The 12,185-nt window shown below is 51.4% G+C and overlaps 1 protein-coding gene across 1 annotated transcript; it reads left to right on the forward strand.

Moving 5' to 3' along the window:
• Positions 1-4,745: 4,745 nt before the first annotated feature.
• Positions 4,746-6,190, forward strand: LOC136529902 (basic leucine zipper 43-like). Its single transcript, XM_066522952.1, has one exon. It carries the CDS (start codon positions 4,825-4,827, stop codon positions 5,371-5,373), a length of 549 nt encoding a protein of 182 aa, XP_066379049.1. The 5' UTR covers positions 4,746-4,824; the 3' UTR covers positions 5,374-6,190.
• Positions 6,191-12,185: the final 5,995 nt, after the last annotated feature.

Here is a 12,185-nt window from a genome sequence, read left to right on the forward strand (position 1 = left end):
TGCTCTAGTCACACCGAGGGCAGATACACAGCGGAGGGGTTCTCGTCCACCGCCCAGACCATAGGGTCCGCCTCTAGTGACTCATCTAGATCTGAGGGCTATCACGGCCAAGCAGGTGCAGCAGCTCAGATTTGTGGATTTTGAGCAGTGGTTTCCACCGAGGCGAGATGAGCGTGCATCAAAGGGCTTCTACACACCACTATAGGAGGACTTCTACAATGCATATCTTAACAGTAGAGCTGTTTTCAAATCTCAGAGGGTGTGCAACATAGAGTCTATTGTTGCAGCAGCTGGAGAGCACATTCACCCCTACCTTTCTTACCTGCTAGGGTTGACAGATTTACTTGGACGGACAGACTTATATGTTCCATCTTAGGTCCATCAGTTCTATGCTTCTCTCTGGATTGACCCGTAGCATAGATTCATACACTTTGCATTCAGTGGCAGAGATTATAGGCTGACGAGCACTAGGGTCAGAGAGATACTCAGGCTTCAGGAGTAGCCTATCTGGCTACATGAGGTTTGCTATCGACAGACAACGCCTCCTAGACGTCCTCATGGTGGGATGGTGCCCCCTACTGATCTAGTCTGCCACTGCTTCACAAAGCCATTCGGCGAGGGGTCTAGCAGGACACCTAGTGATCTTACTCCCACTGCTAGAGTGCTTGATGCCATTATGAGGAGGACACTGCTTCCGAGGATGGGGTATCGTGAGGGCTTGACTCGCATACAGTTGTGGCTACTAAATTATCTGATGCAGCAGACAGTGTTTGATATTTTGGATCTCCTTCTATCAGAGATGGAGGATACTATTGTTGAGGGGTTCAGAGGTCATCGACAGTTGCCCTATGCCCACTGGATCACATTTCTTATTCACATGGCAGTTACTGTGAGGCCACCTAAGATGCTAGCTGAGTACAGTGGTGCTATGACAGAGTTCCCTACATATAACCTGACTCAGATGATCCGCCATAGTACACCGAGTGCACCTAGCCAGCCGCGATGTCGTCTAGAGGTGCCAGAGACTACAACCTAGCAGAATGATACTATCAGGTGCATAGCAGCTATTGAGGAGGAGCAGTTGGATGCTCAGCAGGAGGGGATGATCGAGAGCAACCCTAGTGACAGCTCTGATGAGGACTACCGTGATATTCCTCAGATGCCTCCATGATGACATGATCATGAGGCCGGTAGCTCCAGTTTAGCTCCATCTGCATCGTAGACTGACACCGCTCTACTTGCCATACTTGAGCGGATGAGGCAGGATCAGGCTCGCCAGGCTTAGGAAACCATCGCTACATTTGCACTATTCTAGGCTCGACAGGATGAGTTTCAGCGGCAGCGGTAGGCCATACAGCAGCAGCAGCAGACCATGCATCAGCAGTAGCTCCTCATGCAGCAGCAACTTCTTGGATTTATGCAGCATGTAGTGATAGCTATTGGGGTTCCACCGCCATAGCCTTCACCCTAGCTTGGTCAGCCTGCCACCACTTCTATGACTACAGAGTTATAGCCTAGTGGGCTTCAGAGTTAGGGATAGCCACCAGCACAGTTTGCTTCACCTATAGAACAGTTGTCCTAGTGGGTTGCTTCGCTCGTGTTAGCCCCGCAGTTTAGACCTCTCCAAACGGGTTTCACACCGGCTCAGACTTCCTCGCTGCTAGTGCCAGAGACTACAGTGTCCAGGAGCCTTGGTGCATCTTTCAGTGGGTTGACAGGGAAGTCTACTCCGCCATATTTACATGTCCCAGGTCCTTCTATAGTTGCACCTATTACCGGGACCACAGAGACGCTCCCTTCATCAGTGGCATCATCAGAGCCAGCTGCTCCAGTCATACCTGCATAGTCTACAGTAGCTCCAGTTGTTGATCCGACCCAGACCGCTTCAGCGCCGCTTCCAGCTACAGAGGGTCAGACAACTCAGAGCTCTGGTTCAGATGATGATGGAACTCAGTTCTAGCTTGCTCCTCGTACCTCAGCGCCCGACTCGTCCACTACAGCTCCGCCGACCGACCCTTAGGTTTTGGTGTTTGACGCCAAAGGGGGAGAGGGATCGAGTATGTTAGTCTTAGGGGGAGCGACATATCTAGGGGGAGCTTAGTTTACTTAGACTATCTATTACATTTGGAGTTTTATGTGTGATACACTATTATGCATTTGTGTGTTTACTTTTATGCATCAAACTATATCTATGTGATAGTGATATCTACGTAATCGTGATATATGACATGTGTGCTCTCTACTTTGAATTATTTATATGTCATATCACTTGTGCTATGCTCATTTGCTTTGCTTCCGCGTTTTACTCCGATGCAAATGAGCTTTATTACTTGTACTCATGCTTATTTCATATCTTTTGAGTACATCATGTTGGCTTGGGTCATATAAGCTTGCCTAACACTCTTGTTCTTATTGTCAAAAGCTTATATGAACCAAGCATGTCAAAAACCTCAACTCTTTCATATACTCGAGGTAGTATCATCATCAATCACCAAAAAGGAGGAGATTGAAAGCATCTAGGCCCCTAGTTGGGTTTCGGTGATTAATGATAATACATGATTACTATGACTAACGTGTGTTTTGCAGAGGCAATTAAGTTAGGTCATGGTAATGGAGATCGATTGGGCTATCATGGTGGTCATGCCCCTACGATGGAAATCATTTTGGTTTTCAAAGGATGGACGACAAGGTCAATGATGGACTAGTTCTAAGTGTCGATTAGAGTTAAAGAGACACTTAGAATAGTTTAGGACTTTGTTTTTTTCCTTTGGCCATACTATTAAGGGGGGTATGGATGGGTAGCTTGACCTAGATAAGTCTAGTGGGTTAGGTGTGGTGCACACTTGCTAAACCTAGCACTAGGTAGCTCCTAAAAAGCTCTTAGATCCATTGGAGCAAACTTTATTCACGAATGATCGAAAGTTGGAAGTGAATGGAGGGTCAAATGCTGACCGGACGCTGGCTTCGGTGTGACCGGATGCTGGCGCAGAGTCCGGTCAGTTCATTTGATCTAAGTGAAGTCGTCTGGAAGTGACCGGACGCTGAGAGGTGAAGTGACCGTACGCTGAGGGCCAGCGTCCGGTCAACTCCAGTAAGGTTCCAGAGAGGAAAAATCACGACCGGACACTGGCCAGCGTCCGGTCACACTGTAAACACTTGAGTTCGGGGTGAACTGACCAGCGCGTCCGGTCAACATGATCGGAGCGTCCAGTCACCCTGCAGAGGCACATAACGGTTTGTTTTTCAGCCCATGTTATAAATACTTTCTCCATTCGTGTGTGGGGGTACTTTTATTCATTTCAACAGCTAAGAAACTCCTTTGAGAGTGCCAAGAAAAGCAAGATCCTAGTGAGGTGATTGAGATTTAAGAATCCCAAAGAGAGTTCTCGTTAGTGAGATCAAGAGTAGCAAAGTGTGCATCCACCCTTCTCATTAGGCTTGTCGTGGTCAAGTGAGAGTTCGTGCTTGTTACTCTTGGTGATCGCCATCTCCTAGACGGCTTGGTGGTGATTGGAGAGCTTGGTGATCATCCGGTGGAGCTTGTGGATGACCCAACTCAAGTTGTGAGTGGTTGTGGGTGATTCACCGCAATGGAGTGTTGAAGAATCAACCCGTAGAGAGCACTTGATCCTTGCGCGGATCAAGGGGGAGCTACACCCTTGCGCGGGTGCTCCAACGAGGACTAGTGGGGAGTGGCGACTCTCCGATACCTCAGCAAAACATCGCTGCGTTCCTCCTTCTCTCTTTACTTTGAGCATTTACTTTGAGCAATTCAATTCTTGTCATTTACATTCCTAGAATTGCCATGCTAGAGTAGGATTAAAACTTAGGGTGCTAAACTTTTGTGCGTTAGATCAATAGAAATACTTTTTAGCACAAGGGGTTAATTGGGCTAATCGTAGAGTTTAATTATTGCAAAGAAATTTAGAATTAGCCCAATTCATCCCCCTCTTGGGCATCTTGATCTTTTCAACTCGCATGCATCAAGAAAGGCCGAACGCTGCAGGTCTGTGGGGTGATGACTGGAGGTTGAAGAAGAATCTGACTTGTGTGGCCCGTGTGTTAGTAATGAGGGAGGGAGAAGCCAGGGGCAGGGACGGTCATTTTACCTAAGGATGTTGACTCGGTTCCCAGCTGGACAGCGGAGCTGGCGTGCCACATGAGCAAAAGTAGTAAATGTGTATCGTTTTTCTCTCTGCTGCTAAAAACGTAGCGCCAAACCTAAAGATGCTATTTGAGGAGGTGCCATATGTTATAATGGTAAAAAGTTAAATATCCCCCTGCCGCCCGCCGATATTCAGCCTATTCGGCTGGGCTTATACGATCGTAGATTATAAGCTGGAACCGTATTTTTTTCTCACACCAAATCAGCCAGCAGTAAATAATCTACAATCGTTTACAACGAAACGACCAGGCTGATTACTTGCAGAATGGCCAGTCTAATTGCGAATTTGCAGCAAAGATGCAGCCTCTTTCCTAGGCACACCAGGCCCATACAAAATTCAGAGAAGCCGACACGTACGTACCATATTCAAGACATGATGATAACCATCGATCAATCGGAGATGACGGCAGCCTCTGGGGCCTCTATGCTGTTGCCATCCGATCGTGCTTCAGGTGGGGGGCCGGGGCTACGCTCATGCACGCACCTGTATTCTACGTACGGACACCATACATCATCCTTTTTCAGGCTATAAATCTACCTCGCTGCCCTCTTGCTTCCTTTCAGAAACCTGCATTTCCCTCTCCCTGCTAGCCTCCCTCAGCTGTGTTTGATCAGCCAGTCTCTTTGGCTAGCTCACCGAGGTCCAAGAGACAGTATGCATGTACCCTGGTGAGGTTGCAAGCGTTTTCCTCCCGTACCTGCCGCCTGCAGCCACAGCCCCTTTTGGTTTCGGAATCGTGCCCCATTACCACACACTAGCAGATGACGATCACCTGTTGTTCCCGTGCAACGACAGCGGCCTGCTAACGCCGCCATACTCAGCCGCGGGCTTCGAGTACGCCGACCAGCCATTGCTTGATCATCATCATTCTGCCGGCACCGACGACAAGGCTGAAGAAGGAGGTGAGCGCCAGCCACCGCTCCAGCGTCGGCGGCAGCTGCTCGCGGAGGAGAGGCGGCGGCGGAGGACCGTCTCCAACCGGGAGTCGGCTCGGCGGTCGCGCGTGCGGAAGCAGAAGCAGCTCACCAAGCTCTGGGAACAGGTCGTCCACCTCCGAGGCGACAACCGTGACCTGCTCGGCCGCCTCAACCGCGCCCTCAGGGACGCTGACCACGTGCTGCGCGACAACGCGCGCCTGAGTGGCGAGCGGGCCGAGCTGCAGAGGAGGCTCCGGGAGCTCGCCGACCGTGATGGCCGACCGTTTTAGGATGGCTGCAACCACCAGCTAGAAAAGCTGGCACAAATAATGATGCAAGATATTGCAAACCAAGTGGTGTTTTTTTTTTAAGAAACAGGAGGGGCTTGCGCCCCTACTGAATTTATTAAAAGAACCAAAAAAGTGAGCAGTACAAGCAAGAATTTAAAGTTTACAACAAGAGAACTCAAGAGATAAAAAAAGTGAGGAAGAAGATGAGCTCAACTACACAAATTGATCTAGCCATGCTTCAATGTGGGGTAGATATCTTTTCTTTGCGCGAAGAATAACTAAGCCGAAGACATTCCTGAAAACAGTTCTGCACTTCTGAACGGTTGCTTCCTCGCCTCTGAAAATTAAGCCATTTCTTACTGTCCAAATGCTCCAACACATGATGATGATTATCTCCATAAAAAAGGGGACATTGAGCTAAGCTCTGAAAGATTCTAAGATCTGAAACGGTCCTTGGCCCTGGGGGATAGTTAGACCAACCAAATTCCAGCAGGCTTTAGCAAAGTCACAGCGCAGGAATAGATGATCGACTTCCTCTTCTACTGAGCTATCACATAAAACACAATCAAAAGATTGTAGATGCATGTTCTTCCTTCTTATTATGTTCCTCGTGCTAAGTCTGTCCTGTGCCAGGAGCCAGAAGAAAACCTTGTGTTTATGCTGACAAGAAGATTTCCATATCCATCTGAATACCGGGTGCACCCATGCTGAACCATAGAGCTGTTTGTATGCCTTTGCACATGAGAATTCCTGCCTTCCCCATATGTAAGACCAACTGTCATCAAGCTCTGAAGGCTGAAAGTCATTTAATATTTGCTCTAGCTGAATAAACTGCTGATAGGCTTCAGTTGACAGTGGCAGATGAAACGTTTGAATGAAGGAAGAACTTGACTTGCAGATTTCAGTGTCATGTTTGGACTTTTAGTGAATGAATAAAGTTCAGGATAAGCATGTTTTGGCACTTGTCCAGACCAAAGATCATCCCAAAGCAAGCATGAAGCCCCATTCTCAATGGAAACCAATGCCATAACTTTGTATTTCTCCAGAAGTTTGAGGATATCTTTCTACCAGAAAGATCTTTTTTGATATGACTAGGAAGCTTGCCATTGTTATAGTATCTCTCCCAGACCAACTTCACCCAGGGAATGTCAAGTTTGTTGAACAACTTGTGGAGGCTCTTGATTAGCAAGGCTTCATTCTGGGTTTTCAGGTCCAAAACTCCTAACCCACCTTCCTCCTTTGCCCTTGTAACCATTGCCCAGGCAGCTTTTGCATAACCCTATTGCTTTCATCTAAGCCTCTCCATAAGCAGTTTTTCCTGTATTATCTATCTGCTCTCTGATGGTAACATGCATAGAGAAGGTTCTCATAAAGAAGGTTGGGAGTGCAGTGAAAACTGAATTTGTTAGTTGCAGCCTTCCAGCCTGTGATAGATAAATAGATGTGCTAACCAGCCTTCTTTCACATCTATTAACAATTGGCAGAAACTCCTCAACTCTTGGTTTTGTTAGACCCAAGGGCAGCCCAAGATAAGTGAAAGGCATAGTACCAACTGATCAACCAAAGGTCCTAGCCAAAAAGTCAAGCTTCTCCTGGGTTGTGTTAACTGGGACGTCATGGATTTCTGGAAATTAACCTTTAAGCCCGTGGACTCAGAGAAGGAGTTGAGCAAAGCTTTCAAGATAAACACCTGTCTGGCACAGCCCTCCATGATAATGAGGGTGTCGTCTGCATACTGCAAAATAGGGAAATCAGTGGAGCATTGCAGAGGGATTGGCAGTTTGAGAAGCCCTTGATCTTTGTTAGATAATCTACTGCTACCTTGTGTGAACACAGCAAGGGAAGGCGGCGCCGAAAGGCCCCTTGCTGTGATACTGTAGCCGCTGCAGGTGCAGGCGTCGCACGGCTTACCTGCAGCACTGTAGCCACATGTAGAGGCCGGCGCAGAGTCAGCCCTGTATGTTATCTAGTCACTGTTGCAGCAGGGCAGCTGTACTGGGACTAGATGGATAGAGTTGTATAAATAGACTACCATGGCAACTCAGTAAAGAGAGTTCAGATTTGCCATCTCACAGACAGGGTTTCGGCCAACACTGGTGTCTTGCATTGTGTGTGCATGTTCTATTCTCCCTTCTTCTTCTAGCTCTAGCCATAGTGTGTGGGGACGGACAACACTTGTTCGTGGTCGGCATGGCTAGTGGGTGCTCGACAACACTAACGGGTGCTCGGCAAGACTGATAAGTGGTTCACTCACTTGAGCCGGTGATCCAGTGGGCCAACAAGTGGTATCAGAGCCGTACAAGTGCCGTTACCAGGCTAACCGCTGGCGATGACGGGCGGTTCGGAGATGGGCGACAGCAGTGGCACTGTTGTGGCTGCCCAGCCACGATCGGAGGTCGTTGTTCGCACGGTACGGGAGGTCAGCGGCACCAGTTGGCCGACGCTAACTCAAACCAACTATGGAGAGTGGTCGGTGACCATGAAGGTTAAGCTCAGAGCCCGATGGCTCTGGAATGCTGTTGATAAGGGCACCGACAATGAGGAGGATGACATGTCAGCGTTGGAGGCTATCCTCGCTGCTGTACCAGCGGAGTACAGGGAGCCGTTGGGGGCGAAGAGCTCGGCTAAGGAGGAGTGGGAGGCTATTGCGGCGATGCGTGTCGGTTCCGACCGCGCAAAGAAGGCGACGGCCCAGCTTCTGAAGTAGGAGTACGCTAACCTCAAGTTCAAGGATGGTGAAACGGTGAATGACTTCTCCCTCCGCCTGCAGACAGTCATCAGCAAGCTGAAGAGCTACGGTGTCACCATCGACAAAGAGGAGGCGGTCTCCAAGTATCTCCACTCCATGTCAGCAAAGTACATCCAGATCGCTCTCTCCATAGAGACGATGCTGGACTTGTCCACCCTCACCATTGAGGATGTGACAGGCCATCTACGAGCGGTGGACGAGCGCCTGGAGCAGGCGACAGCAACGAAGGACAACGGGAAACTCCTGCTGACGGAAGAGGAGTGGGCTGCTCGGAGGAACTCCGGGAAGGCAGTCTCCTCCAGCCGCGGTGGCGATGGCAAGCGCCCCGGCAGGGCTTCTTCGGAGAAGAAGAAGCAGGTCGACACCAACGCCTGTCGGCTTTGCGGGAAGATGGGCCATTGGGCATGGGAGTGCCCAAATCGCAAGCAGGAGAAGAAGGCTCAGGCTCACCTGGTGTAAGCCGATGATGAGGATGAGGCCACTATCCTGATGGCGACGTTCTGTGCACTGCACGACGTCGAGGCCGAGGAGAGGGAAGAGGCGATGACGGTGGAAGGACCTGGGAATGCCTTGAAGACCGTCAACCTCGACGAACCACATGCCCAAGTCCACCTTGGATGTGTGGGCGCCGACCAGGAGCAGCGGTGGTATTTGGACTCTGGTGCTAGCAACCACATGACGGGCTCCAAGGCATCCTTCTTCGAGCTCGACGATGATGTTACCGGTACGGTGAAGTTTGGTGACAGCTCAAGGGTGGCAATCCAAGGGCGCGGCACCATCTTCAGGTGCTAGAACGGGGAGCACCACGCGCTAACGGATGTATATTACATCCTGCAGCTGCGTTCCAGCATCATCAGCATTGATCAGCTGGATGAGCGCGGTAGCGAAGTATTGATCAAGGATGGAGTCCTTAGGATCAGGGACCGGGAGCAGCGACTTCTCGCTAAGGTGAAGAGGTCCCTGAACCAGCTGTACCTGCTCAACCTGAAGGTAGAGCAGCCGGTGTGCCTGGCGGCAAGGCACTCCGAGGAACCGTGGATGTGGCATGCCCGGTTCGTACATCTCAGCTTCGACGCGCTTGGTCGGCTAGAGAAGATGGTCCGAGGGCTACTCCACATCAAGCACGGAGGCGAGCTGTGTGACAGCTGCCTAGCCGAGAAGCAGAGGAGGCTACCTTTCCCAAAGGCGGCCAAGTATCGCGCGAAGGACGCTATCGAGCTCATCCACGGCGACCTCTGCTAGCCGATCACGCCTGCTACAAACGGTGGTCGACGGTACTTCCTCCTACTCGTAGATGATTGCAGTCGCTACATGTGGCTGCAACTCCTGACGAGCAAGGATGAAGCGGCGGCGGCGATCAAGAAGTTCAAGACGCGCGCGGAAGCCGAGAGCGGCAAGAAGCTCCGCGTGCTGAGGACTGATCGCGGTGGTGAATTCACTTCGGTGGAGTTCGCTGCGTACTGCGCGGATCAGGGTATGGAGCGACACCACACCGTGCCGTACTCGCCACAACAGAATGGCGTGGTAGAGTGATGGAACCAGACGGTGGTCGGCATGGCCCGATCCATGATGAAGGCCAAAGGCATGCCGGCAAGGTTCTGGGGGGAGGCGATGACCACAGCGGTGTTCATCCTCAACCGCGCTCCGACCAAGGCCCTAACGGGCAAGACGCCGTTGGAAGCTTGGTATGGGCACAAGCCGAGCGTGTCCTTCCTTCGGACATTCGGTTGCATCAGCCACGTTAGAAAGACAAAGCCGAACCTCACCAAGCTGGAGGATAGGAGCACACCAATGGTGTTCCTAGGCTATGCGAAGGGTACTAAGGCGTAACGGCTCTACGACCCACGCGGAGACAAGGTCCTTGTCTCCCATGACGTCGTGTTCGACGAAGAGGCAGCTTGGGACTGGACCAGTCCGAGCACGGGGAAGCTGGCGGCTTCACCAACACCTTCATCGTCGAGCACTTGGTCATCCACGGTGGTGGAGACGCTGGGGAAGAGATGCCGAGCACTCCAACGATAGAGCCGAGCACTCCTGGGGCAGTGCCGAGCACTTCAAGAGGGATGCCGAGCACTCAGGAAAGAGTGCCGAGCACTCCTAGAGGGATGTCAAGCACGCCAGGAGTGGTGCCAGGAGGTTATGCAGTGGTGGCGACCACTCCAGGATGGGTGCCGAGCACTCCCATAACGGAGCCAAGACGTCTTGTAGTGGTGCCGACCACTCCAAGAATAAGGCTGGGCACTCCACAGTGTGGCCGAACACTGCAGGAGTTATGACGAGCTATCCAGAAGTAGTGCCGAGCACTCCAACTAGGGTGCCGAGCACTCCAGGTGCTGTGCCGAGCACTCCGGCGTAACAGGGAACTCCATCAACGCTGATCAAGTTCGTCTCACCTCCAAGTGACATCACTGAGTTCGTGGACGCCTACCACGAAGGTGAGGAGGTGCGGTTCCGCAGGCTGGACGACATCGTCGGCGGCACAGGACCCTCAGGACTAGTTGGTTGGTTGCTCAATGACGCAGAGCTGCTACTTGTCAGTGCAGAGGAACCACCCACGTTCGCGCTGGCCGAGCAGGACAGAAACTGGCGATGGGTGATGCTGGAGGAGATGAAGGCGATCGAGAAAAATGAGACATGGCAGTTCGTCGATCCACCTCCAGGATGTTGTCCGATCAGCCTGAAGTGGGTGTACAAAGTCAAGCGGGACGAGCTCGGCACCATTGTCAAGCACAAGGCGCGCCTCGTCGCCCGAGGCTTTGTTCAGCGCGAGGGCATAGATTTTGAGGTCTTTGCGCCAGTAGCGTGCATGGAGTCGGTTCGTTTGCTACTAGCCTTGGCAGCAGCAAAGGACTGGCGCGTCCATCACTTGGACGTTAAATCGGCCTTCCTCAATGGCGAACTGGCTGAGACGGTCTTCGTCAGACAACCTCTAGGTTTTGCCGTAAAGGGAGAGGAGCATAGGGTGCTCCGACTGCGCAAAGCGCTCTACGGGCTGCGGCAGGCCCCTCGAGCGTGGAACACTAAGCTTGACGCCACGCTGGACGAGTTTGGGTTTCAAAGGTGCGCAACCGAGCACGCACTCTACACGCGGCGATGGGGAAAGGAGGAGCTCGTCGTCGACGTGTATGTGGACGACCTGATCGTCACCGGCGTGCACACGGAGGACATCAACAGCGAGATGGCGGCTCGTTTTTGAATGAGCGATCTCGGCGCACTCTCCTACTACCTCGGCATCGAGGTGAGACAGGGGAAGGAGGAACTCACGCTCGGTCAGAGCGCGTATGCCTCCAAGCTGTTGGAGAGGAGCGGCATGGAGGGGGTACAAGGGTTAGCAGTAGGATTAGGGGAAGATTGTTAGATAATCTACTGCTATCTTGTGTGAACACAACACGGGAAGGCGGCGCCGAAAGGCCCTCTGCTGTGATACTATAGCGCTGTAGGTGTAGACGCCGCACGGCTCACCTACAGCACTGTAGCCACATGCAGAGGCCGGCGCAGAGTCAGTCCTGTATGTTATCTAGTCACTATTGCAGCAGGGCAGTTGTACTGGGACTAGATAGATAGAGTTGTATAAATAGACTACCACAGTAACTCAGTAAAGAGAGTTCAGATTTGCCATCTCACAGACAGGGCTTCGACCAACGCTGGTGTCTTGCATTGTGTGTGCATGCTCTGTTCTCCCTTCTTCTTCTTCTAGCTCCAGCCACAGTGTTTGGGGACAAACAACGCTTGTTCGTGGTCGGCACGGCTATGGGTGCTCGGCAATACTAGCGGGTGCTCGGCAAGGCTGGTGAGTGGTTCACTCACCTGAGCCGGTGATCCTGTGGGCCAATAATCTTTAGCCTTATTTAGGATTGACTGGAGCAGATCAGCAGCAAGCACAAAGAGTAGAGGAGAGAGTGGGTTACCCTGCCTGACACCCCTTTTGCAGTTCAACACTTTTCCAATCACTCCATTAAGAAGTACTGAGGAAGTACCAGAACTGAAGATGGATTCCAGCCATGCTAACCACTTTTGCCCAAAGCCCTTTGCTCTCATAATCTCAATCATAGCTCCATGTTCA

This window comes from Miscanthus floridulus, chromosome 19 (assembly GCF_019320115.1).
Source record: "Miscanthus floridulus cultivar M001 chromosome 19, ASM1932011v1, whole genome shotgun sequence".
NCBI classification, from domain to species: Eukaryota; Viridiplantae; Streptophyta; class Magnoliopsida; order Poales; family Poaceae; genus Miscanthus; species Miscanthus floridulus.

Coding starts and splice junctions, on each gene's coding strand:
- LOC136529902 (XM_066522952.1), top strand. CDS start 4,825: ATGTACCCTGGTGAGGTTGCAAGCGTTTTCCTCCCGTACCTGCCGCCT.